We start from the raw sequence: 18,273 nt of genomic DNA, 5'->3' as shown, positions 1-18,273 counted from the left end.
AAAGTCCAAAACAACATTAAACTTTTTACTTCTCCAAAGTCTAAACAAGGCTCAGAAAAATACCCTCAAAGGGGGGATAGCCATTAATGATTACACTTCCAGAGTTCTGGCACCAATACAATATGCTGACTACAGTCCTATGCTTGGTGACACATGAGCCATGATATATTGCCCAAAATATGTGTCCCTACATGTGATGAAACAAAATACGTTACCTCAGTCACTAAGTACCTTCATTTAATGTAATTAACTTTGAAAGAAGACAGTAATGCAGGATGAAATCAGAGATAAGCAGAGGGTAGTCACTAACCAGGAAAAGAAATACCCTTCTAATAATATACCAAGGATTTTAACACCTTTTAAATAACATACAAAGGATTTTAACACCAATCAGTAATTCAAATAGATATGAAGCACATAAACAAAAGAGAGCTTTTTCTTTAATCTAGATTGCAAATGCCCTACAGTAAACAAAGATATTACTTTTATAAATTCAAGATTTCAAAACAGTAATGTCTCAGAGAGGGTCACCCACCAATCTACAAGAAAGTACAACCTTAAATGTAGTACATCAGTACTTACTGTTATAAAATAAACTAATAAGTCCAGAAAGAGAAGTTGCTCAAGTTGGAAATAAAACTGTTTAACCCTTGCTAAAAGCTGTATGGCTCATGGGAGGTCATTTATGGCCCCGGATGTCATAAGGGCATTTCTAAGATCATGTCGTCAAGTGGCATAAAGCAGTGGAGTAGCACTAATCTGCAGCATTTTAGGAGATACTCAAACACTGATGTACAGACTGTAATTAAAATAGATAAATAACTGTATGTATGTAGTTATTGCTAGTCATAAAGTAGCTAATAAAGAAGCTGTTACAGTTAGTAATATGAGAATGTTCAAAATAACAGTAAATAAATATAGAATTATCTCAGTTAAAAACCTGGTTCTGTTCTTAACATAGATATGTACTGATATAGCCACGTGCAAATCTTTCTGATTTACATAATATTATTAAATGAAAAGAAGATTTAAGTACTGTGTAGCTGAACTGCTTATTTGAATCAGTATAACTTGGTATTTCTGTAAGCCCACACTTCCTCCAGCAGCATCAACACAAACTGTACTATGAATATAATAGAGCTTTTTTTTTTTTTTTATTAAAAACAAGGTAAAGAAGCATTTTCAGGTCTTTTGCTGAAAAGACTTTATTCCTCCATACCTCCTGTCTGCAGTGGAGACCCATGTGTAGGAATGATGTTGCACGAATTGTTGTAATTGTTTTCCGTTCAAGGGTAGACCAGGTCCCCCGGGTGTCCCTGGAATGCCAGGACCAATAGGATGGCCTGGACCTGTGGGACCGAAGGTAAGACTAAAATTCACAAGGAATAACCTGTTCAACATCACGATCTGAACATGATAGTTGTCATGGGAAGTCATTGGGAAGTCTCTAAGTGATTATCTGCTGGAGGCTGGGAAGCTGCAGCAGTACAAGGACACTCTGTGCTTGTACTGTTTCTTACACTGCTCTGCAAAGACCTGCCTAGTCTAGAGTTAGGTTTATCCACCTTCAGCCTGGCCCCTGTAGCACTTCTTATGTTGATTAAAATATGTCAGAGGGAAACTGAAAATCAGTCTAATGAAGACTCATTGATAACCACTGGTGTCTCACAGTAACATTGATCAGTGCTTTAAAGCTGATCATCATCTTTATGAGTGTTCTTTATGATGATTTCTTTGCCTGAATGCGTACTTCTTGGCAGCCTAACTATGTGCCCATGCAGTCAGAGGGAAAACACCAGGCTGGTCTCAGGGGAAAGAGATTACAAACCATGTGAATTACTGATCATGTCTTTGAAGTTAATTCCCGTACAAACAGACATTTATTCCTGTGACTTTTAATAACCAACAGCAGAAGAAATGTCAGGACACGCTTTGCTACTGCTGAGTGGTTGCTTCCTCTGCATTTATTATGAAAAAGCTTCAGGACAGTCCTTTGCTGAGTATAATATCATGTGAAATCTATACAGCTCTTCACAGAAGCCACAGTATATGGCGTTTCTACTGGAACTTTTGAGATAACTTGCTTTCCTTCAATTCAGTATGCATCAGGCAAAATGACTGCACAATGTTTAGTTCAACGCTACATTTTCCAGTAAATCTTTGACTCTTCATTTGCTCCACGGATGCTTGTGCCACCACCTCAGAGGACTGCAAGAATTATAGTATATGACTTCTGAATTCAAGCCACATCTGGAAAGCAGACCCTCAACCCCAACACATCTTCACTGTGTTAGATGAAAAACATCATATTATAGAATGTAGGCAAGCAACAAGAGTGTTGCTTAAAAGGAGACAATGTTCACTTTGCACTGTGAGATAGGAAATGGTGTTCCCCCTGAAAATGCATTGTGTGCTGTGATTTCTGACAGTAGGGGCAGCGAAGGTAGAAGGAAGCTTCAACTACCTCCTTCTCGCACAGTCTTAGTACTAAGAGCAGAGTAGTCAGAAAAATAATTTACTTGGCCTTTCCTTATGTAAGCTGTAGTTTTATTTACAAAGCCTTCCTAATTTTGGTATTATCTCCTCTTTACCTATTGTTATACTTTTTCATCATACTTCTGGAAGCATCCCTCATATTCAGTAATAATACTTTTTCCTATACTTTGACTGCAAGTGATACTTGCTGTCTGATTCCAATTCTTCTGCTTTTATTGTCTCCTCTGATACCTGTCTCCTGTGTCCCCTAGATAGGTTCACATTTTCATTTCTCCTGGTCTTTATAAATTTCAGATTCCTGCTTGTCAGTAAAGGCTCCAGTCAAATAGCGGTCAGCAGATCCCCGCGCTCGCTTCCATTGGTTGTGTCTCTATTTCCTTTCTCTCCTTCTCATCTCTCATCTTCCCAGACTCCTGATACTCAACTTCTCTACAGTCATTTGCTGCATCCTCTTCTTGCTGTAAATCTCCAGTAAGCTGCTCTTTGTTTTGTTTTGTGTTGCTTTATTTTTTTCTCTCATTCCCATCTCTGTGTCTTCTGTTTTTTAGCTATGTCTCCTTACTTCTCTTTCTGTGACACAACATTGGTCTAATCCTTACTTCTACTTTACTTCTTCAAGTCATAGAATCATAGAATAGTTAGGATTGGAAAGGACCTTAAGATCATCTAGTTCCAACCCCCCTGCCATGGGCAGGGACACCCCACACTAAACCATGCCACCCAAGGCCTCATCCAACCTGGCCTTGAACACCACCAAGGATGGAGCATTCACAACCTCCCTGGGCAACCCATTCCAGTGCCTCACCACCCTCACAGTAAAGAATTTCTTCCTTAGATCCAATCTAAACTTCCCCTGTTTAAGTTTTAACCCGTTACCCCTTGTCCTGTCATTACAGTCCCTGATGAATAGTCCATCCCCAGCATCCTTGTAGGCCCCCTTCAGATACTGGAAGGCTGCTATGAGGTCTCCACGCAGCCTCTCTTCTCCAGGCTGAACAGCCCCAACTTTCTCAGCCTATCTTCATATGGGAGGTGCTCCAGTTCCCTGATCATCCTCGTGGCCCTCCTCTGGACTTGTTCCAACAGTTCCATGTCCTTTTTATGTTGAGGACACCAGAACTGCACACAATGCTCCAAGTGAGGTCTCACGAGAGCAGAGTAGAGGGGCAGGATCACCTCCTTCGACCTGCTGGTCACACTCCTTTTGATGCAGCCCAGGATACAGTTGGCTTTCTGGGCTGTGAGCGCACACTGCTGGCTCATGTTCATTTTCTCATCGACCAACACCCCCAAGTCCTTCTCTGCAGGGCTGCTCTGAATCTCTTCTCTGCCCAACCTGTAGATGTGCCTGGGATTGCTCTGACCCAGGTGTAGGACCTTGCACTTGGCATGGCTAAACTTCATAAGGTTGGCATCAGCCCACATCACAAGCCTGTCAAGGTCCCTCTGGATGGCATCCCTTCCCTCCAGCGTATCAACCGAACCACACAGCTTGGTGTCATCGGCAAACTTGCTGAGGGCACACTCAATTCCACCGTCCATGTCACTGACAAAGATGTAGAACAAGACCGGTCCCAACACCGATCTCTGAGGGACACCACTCGTTACTGGTCTCCAGCCGGACATGGAGCCATTGACCACAACTCTTTGCATGCAGCCATCCAGCCAGTTCTTTATCCACCGAGTGGTCCACCCATCAAATTGATGTCTCTCCAATTTAGAGACAAGGATGTCGTGTGGGACAGTGTCGAACGCTTTGCACAAATCCAGGTAGATGATGTCAACTGCTCTACCCCTGTCCATCAGTTTCGTAGCCCCATCATAGAAGGCCACCAAATTGGTCAGGCAGGATTTCCCCTTAGTGAAGCCATGCTGGCTGTCACCAAGCACCTCCTTGTTTTTCATGTACCTTAGCATGTCTTCCAGGAGACTCTGCTCCAAGATTTTGCCAGGCACGGATGTGAGACTGACTGGTCTGTAAGTCTTATCTGAACTTCTGCTGGGGCAGCAGCCAGTGTGAGAATCCTCTTCATTTCTAGGACAGTGAAAGCCAAAGGAGAATGAGAGCCAACTGTATTCTGCTGTAGTGCTGCTGCATGTCTGGAGGGACTACTCTGTATTTCACGCTAGATATAATTAGCTGGCAGCAGCCAGAGAAGTTGTTGGAAAGCCTTTTCATGATTTACTGGCTCCAAACCACTGTAAAGCACATGATGACTCAGAGCTGCAATAAAACTAGTCACTATGTTTTCCAAGCAATGAAGATTTGCAGCAAAATACCTTTATTTTCTGCAATTCAGTGGAAGTGATGTTGGGTAGAGATAATGCACCTTCATGCAGAAAAAATGATGCACTGCTGCTTCTAATTTGTTTGCATGTCCTTTAATAGCATCTGGCAAAACTGAAGCACAAGTTATGCATCCAAGAAAATGCCAATAGAAGGATAAGATAACATATGAGGACTCAGGCAGGATATAATTGAAATATAGACCTCTGACTACAATACTACATCAAGGTCAGGCTTGTCTCAATCATTTGACATAAAACCTCAACTGCTGAACTGTCAGACATTCAAATATGACCTCATCAGAGAGCCACAATGAATAACTCTCTTTATTGACCCCTTTAGGGTGAAAAGGGAGAGTTGGGTGTGATGGGATTGCCAGGTACAAGAGGACCAATGGGCTCCAAGGTTTGTTAACCAAACGGTGCATTTTCAGACAGTGGTTTCTAACGCTCTGCTGACAGCTGCTTCCCTCATGAATTGGCTGGAAAGCATTTATCAAGATACACCTTTTCTAATACATCTTAAAAGATGCGTTCTTCAAGCAAGTTTATGTTGTCTGGTTGGGCTTGGCTGTGTTTTTGGCTTTTCATAAAAATGCTTAGGTATAAATTAATCTAATGCAAAAATTTACGTTAAAAGCAAACCTCATATATAATTGTATCCCGCTAGAAAGCTGGAGTTGTTAAGTGTATCTGTGGCATTAAATCACCTCTGCAATGTTTTCCACCCACCTCACAAGACTAGAGATCATTTTGGTCCTCTACTTAATCTGTGCATATGTATTGACAGTCAGATAGTAAGCACAGTTTGGTCTGAATGTTCTGGTATCTGCACATCATGGTCTATAGCCTAGCCTTTACAAATTTAAGCCACAAAGAAGAATTGAACACCCTTGTTTATTGTATGTTTCTGAAAGAAAACCTTGTTTTTATAGTAATCTTCACATTGGGAGATTACTTACATATAATTTAGAGATGTTCCGTGGGGCGGGACGAGAACCTAAACACAACAACCCAGGAGAAGAAGATTATTGCTAAAAATATTTTAGATTATTAATTGTGTCATCTAAGGCTTTATTAATCTACATTTTATCTCCCTTGTTTCAATTTTAAAGCAATATCAAACCTGCTGGCTTTACCCGGCTTTTTCATGTTGGCTTTTGGGCTGAGTTGTCTTGTCTTTGATTCATGTTTCATAGTTCTGTTTCAGTGCAATTTTAGAAACTGTAAGTATTCGTTTGCATTTACAAGTTGATGCAGTTAATTATTTGTGCTTCATTCTTTTTCTTCACTTCATTGTTTGAAAGTTCAGCTTCTTGGGTGATGTTGAAAGTGAGAAGTATTAAAATATCTATCATTCCCTTTAGGGTTTTCCTGGAACTAGAGGAGAAAAGGTCAGTGTGATAACAGAATAATGTGTAATTTAACCATTGGAAACAGTTATGCAAAAAAAGTAACTGTAGAAATGAAACTGGTTTTTGATGGAGTGAAGTCCAAAGGTCCCACTGAGAAATGAAAACAAGCATCAATAAGGAGCAGTCTTGTGGTTTGGGCTGGGACGCTGAAGAAGTGAGTTTTACACCCTGTCTTGTGAGCAAGTTACCACAGTGCACCTCACTACAGCTTCTCCATCTGTAGAATGGGTATAACAATTCTTAATTGTCACTCTGGTTTGTTTAGGCTATATATATATACTTTGACACACAGTTTTTACTGTAAGACCTTTCAGTGGAACCTCAACTTAGATGAAGCCAAGTGGGGAAAAAAATCAAGTTTGGAAGTATTATATCCAGGAAAGCACCTATTTAAAGTAATTATCTGGGGAGAATGAGTCCCTTTTCTTGCTAGCATTACTTTTAATTCTGTTGTAATGTCAATGAAAGTAGAAATGAAACATTTTAGGGTATCAAATCATATGCCTCACTCTGAAGATAATACTGTATTATGTGTGACTCCAAATAACGCCTCATGTAGGAGAAACGTTTATTGCTTCCTCCTGAAATGGTAGTAATTAAGCTGTTATTACCCTGTTATCTCCTTCCAGGGATCCAGAGGTGACAGGGGTGACAAAGGAGTCAAAGGAGACCAGGTAATTTTCTTTTCCAAATAGGTGTGAGTTTTAGCTAAATGTGCACATGAGGACTAATGTACTTCTGATGGCAAAAACCAGGAGTGGCTTGGAGGAAGGGAGCCTGGAGGCATCTTCCTTGGATGTCAAGAGTGGGGAGGGAAGGCAGTGGTCCTGCCTGATGGGAGGGTGGTGGGGTAGCATCCATGTCCGCGTGCCCTCCAGTGCCAGCACACAGGGGGGCTTACGAGTCAGGGAGGGAATTCCTTGAAGATAACCTCAGTCTCTCCTGGCCTGTGCAGTCCAGAACCACAACAGCTTGCCAAAATGGTTTTAACTGGTGAATGATAATGCTGAGGATAGGAGGGAAAAGGGGGGGTGAGATTCGTGGCTTGGGGGTTCTTTTAACTGAGAAAGAAAAAGTCAGCTGTTTCTGATGTAAATGGAGAAATGCTGTTCCAAAACGCAGGAGCTGTCCAGGTAGCAGAGTTGCCTGCAGACAAAATACGACCAGGATGTTCTTGCTGGAGGAGAGGAAGCAGGCGGCAGAGGAATAGTGTTACTGTACAAGGGGATTTACAGTAAAATTGTGCTTATAATTCTCCACCTACTGCATTGCCCACAGTGCTGAATCACAGTGTGGGTTTCTTTGACCAGTATCTGTACATGGCACTTGTTCTTCTTGCGGCCAAGGAAGGTGCTGCTTTGGCAAAGATGACTCCACATTTTTTTATCATTTTTGTCCTTTTACTTTGTAGGGAGAAATAGGCTTCCCTGGAATGCTGGGACAAAAAGTAAGTGGGTGTGATGTGTTGGGGAGCTGTGTTAAGTGCTGACACAGGGTCAGTCAGTGGCTTCAGGGACATCCTGGGAAGTATAAGACATTGAAAGTCATACCTGACTTCTTGGACTGATGATCAAATTCTTCAGACCTTTTATCTTAGGAGAAAACCCTGAAATCTAGTCATTTGTTGTTTCTCTTTTTTCCTCAGAACACTGGTTTAGTTATAATTTTCCTCCTGTTTAATATATTCAAACCCTTGTTTACAGATTCGTAACTGCCCTAATTGTTTGGAGATTATTCATTTGAAGCTAATAAACATTTCCTTCTTGGTACTCTGAATTCAAATGGCACTACTATAAATAGCAGTGATAACCCTGACCAGTTTTTATGTCATCATAAGTCTGTACTTGTAAAACAATAAAATTTGGATGTTGGCTTCTGGATAGAAACTGTAAAGGAGGATAATTTTAAGACGTAATCAGATCTTGTTTCTGAAATTAGGATAAGGAAATAATAGTTGCTTCTAAGGAGGCTAGAAGATGAGTGAATTCACTTCCCTTTCCATGACTGATTTTATTATACGTCCATCTTAACAGCAAAGCAAGATATTGCCAGGGTGTCAGAGAGTTTTGCTAGCCTTGGCCTCTCCAAGTCTGAGCATGTTTCTGATCTTTCCATTTGGCCTCCTCTTTAATAAAGGATTTTTCAGGGAAATTTTAAGCAATATTTTTTACTTTATGCTTGTTTGAAAATATTTAATTGAATTTTGGATTTTTGAGAAAGAAACAGTGCCAGCATTATCTAGAGGAATCATGTGAATGAAAGCACCATCCATCTGCGGTCTTGTATAAGGCAAGTACAACCATGTACTCACATCCTGCTTCCTTCCCTCTGCACCCACCAAGGGAGAGATGGGCCCGAAGGGACAATCAGGAGTACCAGGACACAGAGGACCTATAGGAAGACCTGGAAAAAGAGGCAAACAAGTAAGACCTTGGTGTTTCCTTTTCCTGTGACTTGCGGCATATGTGTGGTGTGTGCTTGTGTGATACCAGGCACTTTATCACTTGAGGAGCAGACAGAAGCCCCTCATACGCGTGTACAGGCTATGCAGGAGTTAAAGCCTCAGCTTCAGGGCTGGAACTTTATCTGTAGCATTCAGCTCTCTGCCCTTGCAACATGGGGAAAATCATATTTTTCCTGGCTTGGTAATGAACTCATTGAATAGAGCTTGAGCAGACCATGAACACCTCCTTTGAGTCCTAAACAACACAGAGCTACAGTCTCAGCCCCACCTGATGGCTAGATAGTTGATACAAGGTTCAGGTCTTAGACAGTGTGGGATATAACATTGTGATGCCTTACACTTTGTAGATCCTAACCGTGAAGCTGACTTAGGGAGCAGGGCTGCTTGATTTACAGGAAGGCTGCAATGGCAAATGGGATATATCCAAAATTCAACACCCAATGCCATCTTTTATACCTCATAATAACAGGTTCCTGGGATGAGTGAAAGAAGGTTTGTAGGGAAGCACCTGCTTTTTGAGCCTCTGAATGGGGAGAGAGATTGCTGTTGATGCTACAAAAGCTAATTCTTCCTCACCTCAGCTGTGGGCAGAAATGGCAGCATTAGTGTCTTGCAAGGGTGGTCCCATTGCCTGTCCATGAATTTTCTCCCTGGCTCACCAGTGTCAAGAGGTACACTACTGCTAACAAAACCACTGCTTGTATGCACTAGCAGGACTGCCTGTATGCTAGGAATGGTGTGCTGTAATGGATTAAACTGGTGGTGGTGGGGGGGTGGCAATGAAAAACACTGGTCTGTATGTCCAACATGCAGCCTTGTATTGCACTGTAATGCACTCTGGGTTTCTAGCACAGGTACAAAGTGTTTATCCAGTGTATATTCAGGCTCTGCCCTTGCTGCCTAGCCTGCCTGGAAGATGCTTTCTGTCCACACTATCCAATTTGGTTGATTCAGACTTTGCACAGACTCAGGTGTTGGTCAGCACAGATCAGCTTTCAGAGCCACAAGGTCCTGGAGATGTTTGGCACGCAGTGCAAAGAACCAAAGCACTGAAACACCCTCTCTGTTTCTCCCATTTCCTCTGTTAACTCTAAATCAAGATTGATGTGTTAGACTAGATACTTATATGGCAGTTCTCACCATAGTACTGCATGCCAGGGACAGATTCTTCTGCTCTGAGAAAGGTCAGGAAGACACATATGACTTTAAGGAATGATAATCTTGTATGGAACCTGTTCAGGAATGGGATAGCTGACAAATGGTCCTTACTTAGAGTTCAAAATAATTATGCTGGTAGAACTTTTTTTTTTGGACTTTCAGATGAATTGTAAAGACCAGGAGTTGTGTGTAAATTTGGTATTGACTCGTCCACCATAGCATTTTCCAAGGAGGAGGTAGCAACATTAGTACAGTTACCTGTTCAAGTCACCAAATGGGCCTCTTTGAGTGCACCTTTCCTTTTGTATTTATTTTAAACAATGATACTGGGGGTATGAAGGAGACCAGTTCCTGGTGCTCTGAATTGCTGCCTCAGAGCCTGTTTCTTTCTGCTGACCAACAGGGAATGGAACCTGTTCTCACTGCACTGACTTGGTGTTAACCTACACCTGTATCTGCTCAGACACAGGAGCTTGTAGATGAGGTGATTAACAGGCTTAGCTGAGTGTATTTTATTTGCAGTCTGGTTATGCCCAGCACTGCAAACTGATTCGGAGAAAACTCCAGGATCAAACTCGCCAACAGAGTTTCAAGTTGACAAGCGGGTATTCTTCATTGCGGTGCCGGGAGACACGAGGGATAGCTCCTCCTAACGTGTGCCCCCGTATCGCTATACAGGCCATTCTTATATAGTCACTGGGCACACATACATATCCCTGAGGCTACACGTGGATTACATAATTTTCCAGAAAGTTTCTCACATGCTTCTCCCAACAATCTTCATAACTTCTGGCAGTCTTTGAAGCACCAACTTAATAAACATTACAGACACAGCCATCATCCTGTCCTTCTACTTATCAGTTAGACTGCTCCCATCCTGGACATCTGCTAGTCCCAGATACTCCCCATCCCCAGGTCCTGTTTTCCTATTCTGCTTTTCTTACACTTTTTGTACTAAGGTCCTAAGGACCTAAAACTATGTCAAATACCTTCAAGCACCGCAGTTATTTTCCATTACAAAGCCATCAAACTTTAGTTACTTAGAACTGATTACATTGTGCTTTTGTGCCTCCTTGTCTCAAAACAGAGGCACATCTGCTTCGGGGGCTTTGATGCTGTCAGCTAATATCTGAAATGAAAGAATAGCCAGTGTGGGGAAAAACTGAAAGTTGAGTGTTGGGAAGGGAAAACAGGTCACCAAGTAGGGAAAGTCTGTGCAAAGTATGTCTGCTTTGTGACCCACAATAAATGGGGTTTTGTCCTTGGTTTGTTAGGTCTTAAAAGCTGATGTGTGCTCTCTCCTCTTTTGGTTTTGCTTGTTGTTTTTCTGAATTGTGCTTATTTGTCCTGCCAAAGTAATATGCACACAATGTCTTTCTTTCAAAGAGAAGACACAGCACCTATAGATCAACCTGAACACAGGGTGTTCCTTACTTGACCTTCGACATTTTGTCAGATTCCACCGTGTCTTAATCAAAAAGTGGTGGCATCAGGCATGTCATAATTTAAGGCAACGATCAGTGTGACTGAAAGAACTGTAGTCTGGCCCTAAATTAGGATTTCTAAGCCCAAGGCTCAATACACAAACATTTCGTATGCCCTGAAAGCAGTTTTAGTATTGATCTTCTGCATGAAAACCTTTCTTTCTTTTCTAATCCTTTGAAAAAACTTGACAGTGGCATTTTAAGGCTCTGCAGGTCTGGGTGCTGCCTTTAAGTGCTGTGGCTGTCTGGCTGTTTGTGCAGCTGAGAAGATAGTTTCCATCAACATAGGGCCATTTCCTGTCTCTTGATCCCGCTGACATCCCTAGATAAAAGCAGCTAAATTAGGAAGGTGTCACTTCCACTTCCATTTCAAGATATGTCTTGATTATCTCACTCACTTCTTCAGCTCTCCCTTGCCTCTGGGCAGGCTCTTCCTAAAAGGTGATCAGGAGGTGGGAGTCACAAGTCACAGCCTCACTGCCCTCTGAGCTATAGCACCCAAAGCTTCCTAACTTGGGACTTGACCCTGAGGAGCAAGTTTAGGATTTCAGTCTTGAGAAGGAGGAATGACTCAGGGCTTTAGACAATGTTAAAGAAAGGAAGGGAATATAAATATTGTCCCTGGGGGAAGCTTCTCTGAGTGCCATGAGTACATTTGAAAAGAAGCAAGCAAACGTGTTTAATATAAATCTCCGCCATTATTATTTAATCCATCTGTGCTAAGCAAGAGAGCATGAAGCAATCACTCCTCCAAAGCAGGAGACATAGAAGACAGCTCATTTCCAGGCAGTACATGTCCAACTGGCACTGGCTTGCCTCTGCCAGATCACTGTTCTGTGGAGGAAAGAGGTTTCCCACAGACTTCTTTGGGGCTACAAAATCCTGGTCTGCTCATTCTGTGTTGCATAATGTAAGAAGTAATTAGGGATCAGCATCGTTGACGTTCACATAAATCCTGGAAGAGTTTGATGGCACAGAGCTTACCTAATAGGATTAAACAAGGCAAATATTCAATTAAGTTCTTTATGGGCCATGGCAAAATGAACCTTCCTCAACATCCAAATGTATCCATGGGATATGACATGTTATATAACAACAGATTATTTTAGCATGCATTACCCCATATGCTTTATTACTCTGAAACCAGACATGTAACCACTCATCCTAAGCCCGTGAATTTACATTAACCTAGAACTACGCCATCTTTGAGGAACTCATCTGCTTTATTATTAAAAGAAAGCTTACACAACATACACCATTTTTGTTATGCTAAATAATGTATGCTGTTACATAAAATCAAATCAAATATTTCAAATTTAAGATATGTAATATGCTTCCGAAATATAAAGCTGAGAAACCCAAGCCTTGGAGAGTGCATGAGCAGGAAGATAAATATAGGTATTTTTAATAAGTGTCACCATATTAAATTCAGGAGCATAAATATGAAGGTGCTGAATAGCTGTAGGGTAAAAATTTCAAATGCCTAAGGTCATAGCTGCAGAAACAGGATCCCATGAGGCAAATTAGGGCTGATTTTGCACAATATTAGCAATTGTATGGTAACTGTGTGTAAGTTCATCTCCCATAGATAATGTTACAGCATTTTGACTGAGAGAGAGGGTACTGGAGAAACACCATTTGTCGGTATGGGGTTGCCCCACACTAGCTTGCACTTCTCAAAGCCAAGCTCTTGCTTGCCTTGTGATTTGTTAACGTAGCTATACCTGTGGTGAAAGTCAAGGAGATACAGGAGTCCAGGCAGCTAAGGTACTTCTGGAAACAGTGTGGGCTTCAAAGTCATTAGTGTCCTTCTGAAAGATGGCACCCTAAGACTGGGAAATGTCACTGTGGAAGCCCTTGCCAACTGCTTAGTGAACTGTCTCTTTTTTCAGTGTGTATTAGTCCAGTAACTAAGGATTTCCAGGATCAGCGATTTCAGCTCCACCAGCCCTTTCTGTCTGAGCTGCACTGACAGATACCAGGGGTAAAAGGTATCCTTAAAGAAAGGTTATCAAATAACTGAAGTCAGGGTGATTCCTGACTCCACACAGAGCAGAACTCTGGGACCATTCACATTTAGGAGCAGAAGTCCTGCTTGGACACACTTTTCTGTCTCCAGGTAGAAGAGGACAGCACCTCTTCCTTGGGGTGGTGGCTATGAAGCTTGTGCTGCATGCTTCTACTGGCAAATGTCTTGGCTTTCTTGAAAGGGAAGGCAGTGCTGGCTGGAAGAGGTTGTGTGTTGCGAATAGTTTATCAAACAAATGGATGTCTCCTCTCTCCTAGGGGCTGAAGGGAGACACTGGACCTGCAGGTGTCATGGGTCCACCTGGAAGGCCTGGTCCTTCTGGCCAGCCAGGCCCCCCTGGACCTTCAGGATCAGGTAAGCAGTGTCTCTTCCTCCCTAGCCCCTCCTGACTCATCATATATGCCTACATAGGCCCCTTTACAAAAAGTGTTGCAGGAATACGTTTGAATCTCCACTGACAGAAAGCAGAGGATTTCTCCTGAGGGCAGGTCATGCCATCCTTGTCCATTGTAAGGATTCTATACCTCACTTTAAAGCCTACATTATGGCTTCTGATGTTACAAAGAAAAACAAAAATATGGCTGAAGTGGTTCCTGTGGGACTTTGGTAGATGGGGATGATGAAAAGCCATCTGGCAGCCTTGGAGGGACTAATTAATCTCCATCATTAAAGGTCTGCTGCTTCTCCAGATATCCTGGCTTACAGTGAAAGACTGTAGTTTCTAATCAACATACTCACCCTGTGCAGCTCTGTAAAAGAAAACCAGACAAAACTCAAGTCACAATGGCATTAAGGAAAAAGGGAAGAGAAGGGACAGGAGTCAGTGGGGAAAAAAGGCAGTGGAGAAAAGCTTTAATTAAGTGCTGGAGATCTGTGCTTGCTGCAATTGTGCGTGAGAAAAATCTTGTAACTGGCAGTTGTACAGCTTCAAAGCTATGCATGCACATGAACTCTGGGCAGCTTGTAAGACTAAGTGTAGACTTGAAGGACAATACACAGCCCACAGTGTTCAGTGACTGGATATATACTAAAGTATCTGAAAACAAAAGCCAAGCCATGTGGAAACTACTGTTGCTTCAAATGGACAACAGCAGCTTCTACTGCAGCTGATCTGTTCAATGTCCTCTTCCATTTTGTTTTCCCTTTTTCTTCCCTTGTTTACATCTGTGAGCATGAGATCTCTTCTTGTGGTGATGTGGAAATGGCATATCTGTGAAGCTGGGGTTTGCTTCAGAATCTTCACATACCTCATGTCTCCCATTATGAAACATCTTTGTCTTGGGTGAATTAGCTGGAAGTTGTTTTCAGAGAATTTTCACTGTGCCAACGGGAACACAGCCACGATCTTGAGACTGAAGTAATTCCATCCATGGAAAGTTCATCTGGTGTCAGGCTTGTTAATCTTTTTCCTCTAGAATATAAATTCTCATTCTAAAGGACCTTGCTGTAATGATGTCACTGCTTACAGTATGAATGTGTTGGCTCACAGGCTAATTCTGCAGAGTAGCACATCCTTGCCAAAGTGTGAAGTCAAAAAGCAGTATTTTCCACATTTTAATTTGCAGCTCTCCTGTATTTCTAGTTGTGTTTTCTACCTCTGAAACAGCATTGCTCAAGTGGTTGTACAAATGCACAAGTCCAGTGCGTTGTGGATGTATACATGACTGACTCTGCTAAACGTGGTACATAGGTGCTATAGCGTGATCTGTGTGTTCATCGTGTCCTAAATTTCTATAGCTTGGAACAGGCTGATATTTGTTCTAAGCAAATAGTGTCTCTTTCTCTGCAAACCTCGTAGAAAATTTAAAAAGAGAATTGAAATAAGATGACTGTGGTACAAACTTGGGTCTTTCTCCTGAAGTGCTGGAATTGGTAGTTCTGCTAGTCATAGAATCATAGAATTCATAGACTCAGAATGGTTTGGGTTGGAAGAGACCCTAAAAATCATCTATTTCCAAGCCTATGCTGTGGCCAGGGACACCTTCCACTAGACCAGGTTGCTCAAAGCCCCATCCAACCTGGCCTTGAGCACTGCCAGGGATGGGGCAGCCACAGCTTCTCTGAGCAATCTGTAAAGAATTTCCTCCCTCACAGTAAAGAATTTCCTCCTAATATCTAATCTAAATCTCCCCTCTTTCAGTTTAAAACCATTCTCACCTTGTCCTATCACTACATGTCCCTGTAAAAAGTCTCTTTCCAGATTTCTTACAAGGTAATCTCTTCCCTCAGTTCCGATTGAATTTAGTGGGAGATACGGATGTCTGAAAGCTTGTATCCACCTGACCTGTACTTTTTCCACTAAGACTGTGTTTGTGTTTTGTGTATTAACTTCTCAACAAGGGCAACCTGGTATTTTGCTTCCTAGGGCAATTTGCAATAGGACCAAAAGGGGAAAGAGGACTTCCAGGACTTCCAGGGAGATGTCTCTGTAGACCCCCACAACACATGAGTAACCCACCATATGAGGAATCTGTGTTTGGATACAGTTATCCAAAAGTCCCTGTGGTAAGCAGATTTTCTGGGAGATGTTGTGAGCACTTGTTAAGTAGTTTTTTTGTGAGAGGTGTTGTACTCACTAATATTTTTGATTTAACATGGAAGATGTCTGTATGTGGGCAATGTGTTATTTCTAGTACCCAAAACTTCTGCAATCTAATTGGTTCAAAAGAGTTCGGTCTCACTAGTCTGAGGGTTTTGTGGTTGTGGTGCTGAAATGCAGCTGTTTCAAACCATCAGTAGTGCAGCGTGTCTTTAGAAACCTCATTCAAGCTGGTGGATGCTCTCTGGTAAACTGAAATATATTTCAGATTGGTCAGTGAAGTAAACGTCTCTTTCTTGCTTATTTTTTATATCTTCTTCTGCAAAAACAGTGATTTTTAGAATTGAATATTGGGATCCCAAAGCACGGGCCATCTACCTTGAAAAAAAATGAGTCTCTACAAACCGTGGCAGTCAGATTTCTGAGCTCCTGTCTGTGGACATACACTTTGTATGGCTAATTTCAATCTCTAGCCTTCTTGAAAGCATTTAAGTAGGCAAATTGGACACAGCACTTTAAAGGAGAAGTCGTTGGTGGAAGGTTACTTAGCAATTTTTCATCTCTGATTTCTTTGGACTTTGTAAATACTATTCCTGCACATTTTCCTTCTGCTGGGCCCTGCCTTATTATTCTGTGCATTGTAGCACTCAATCAGCAATGAAAATGCTGCCTTGCTGCTGTGTACCAGCACAGCCCAACCACTCCACTCATGCATGGATATTGCTGGTGTCTGGTCCCTTCTGAATGACAAAAAGCAGCAATTAGCTGTGTTAACTTTCCCATCTGTCACGTTGTCAGAAAGCTGTTACAGTGCTGGAAAGGACCTACTCACAACTCTTCCCGTTAAACCGGGTCATTGAACTCAATCTTCTGCTTGAGTGTACTGCAAGTCTTGTCAGCTGCTCGTTCATCCCTTTCTGTGCTGCATTACAAAAAAGCCCCGTTGTTTTGAAAATGTAATGGTGAGAGAAGAAAGTGCATGAAATAAATGCGCCTATCACATCACGCTGCATGCTATTGCAGAAAAACCTATTGTGCTTCATGGCTGGAGAACTTGTAGGAAAAGGTATAAGGTTTGCAATATTCTGTGTAGGTCTTCCTTCTCCATCAGGCAGTTTCATATTAGATCTTAAAAGATGGAAATGAGAATGTGACCACCTAATAATATAATACCGTGCTCCATCACTGTATACCCTCATTTGATGATGATCAAATGCCATTTTGTTCTCAGAAATGTGGGATGACAAAGCAGCAAACCTCAACTCTCTGGAAGTGGAGCACACACATAGCAGCAGTCGCTGTACTCCTGCCGCATTTGTTTTACTCCCTGGAATGTCAAGAGCAGGAACTTAAACATTGCTGTTATTTATTCTGTTCAGATCCCTATGCAGCAGCTTTGAAGCCTGCCTTGTACCACTTGGAAACTATTGTCAGGGTTTCTATAGCTGTACATGGCAAAGACCTAGAGATACTGCTCTGTGCCCCAGTCCCGGTGTCGAGTGATTTGTCAAAGCAGCATCCTGCTGCAACAAGTCCCCAGTGCACTCATCCATTTGCCCATCAGGTCCTCCAGAGCCAGTACTGCCAGAGAGGGGAGAGGGAGGAAACAAAGTGCTGTTTTTCTGTCACTGGCTAAGGTTCATTCTGGTTTTTAAATCTTTTGCAGTTTCAAGGGCCGGTGTCTGTAACAGAGAGCACAATCTGCTATTGATTTCAAGGGAAATTAGAGCTTTGGGGCTGGGGCTTGAGCTCCTGAGCACAATTACAGGATCAGTTCTTTGTTGGCTTTCTATTTCTTTGCTTTCTTTCATTCAAGCTGAAGGCAATTTTATTCAGTGCTTCTTGAATGAAATTGGCCTTTATTGAGGGCTATGGGAATATTCTGCTATGTAAAAATTTCAGGGTATTTTGCTTTAAAAAGAGCCAACTCTGTTTATGCTGGTGGGAATCAGGCTCAGCCCTAAATCCATTTTGATCAGAAGCACTCCATTTGCTTTTTCTTAACTTAAAAATGGTTTAATCTTGCTAAAATTAATTTGGTTAAACTGCTGAAGGAAGAGGCTGTTTCCTAACGCCCCTTACGTTGCAGTGACTGAGATGTTTTAAAAAAGGGTAAGAGAGCAGCTCATCCTAATTTCTCCATTTTAAACTTCTTTTTTTCTGTTTTATTGAAGACTTGGCTTTAGACCAAAGTGCATACATATAAAGAAACATGCATTTCAATGCAAATGAAGTCTAAATAAAGTGCACGGTAGTGAAAGTGACGGTTGCATTGAGCGATGAGTTATTTATTTTGTACACATGAGCATGCCTAAAACATTATAGATGAACCTCCAAAAAGCACTTATGCCCATGTGGATTTTGCAGTTGTTCCAGCCTTTAACCATTTGAGCATCTGACAG

The 18,273-nt window shown here is 41.9% G+C and overlaps 1 protein-coding gene across 1 annotated transcript in view; it reads left to right on the top strand.

Annotated features, from left to right (window-relative positions):
- Positions 1–18,273, top strand: part of COLQ (collagen like tail subunit of asymmetric acetylcholinesterase) — a gene marked incomplete at both ends in the record, with an annotated part of 43,189 nt that overhangs the window by 19,593 nt on the left and 5,323 nt on the right. Inside the window, 8 exons of the mRNA XM_080610530.1 lie at positions 1,292–1,363; positions 5,126–5,188; positions 6,150–6,176; positions 6,827–6,871; positions 7,609–7,644; positions 8,540–8,620; positions 13,590–13,686; positions 15,698–15,837. Coding sequence (XP_080466656.1) covers positions 1,292–1,363; positions 5,126–5,188; positions 6,150–6,176; positions 6,827–6,871; positions 7,609–7,644; positions 8,540–8,620; positions 13,590–13,686; positions 15,698–15,837 — 561 coding nt within the window. The remainder of the gene's footprint in view (positions 1–1,291; positions 1,364–5,125; positions 5,189–6,149; positions 6,177–6,826; positions 6,872–7,608; positions 7,645–8,539; positions 8,621–13,589; positions 13,687–15,697; positions 15,838–18,273) is intronic.

This window comes from Psittacula echo, assembly GCF_963264785.1.
Source record: "Psittacula echo genome assembly, chromosome: 2".
Lineage (NCBI taxonomy): Eukaryota > Metazoa > Chordata > Aves > Psittaciformes > Psittacidae > Psittacula > Psittacula echo.
This window is presented reverse-complemented; position numbering and strand designations above follow the sequence as displayed.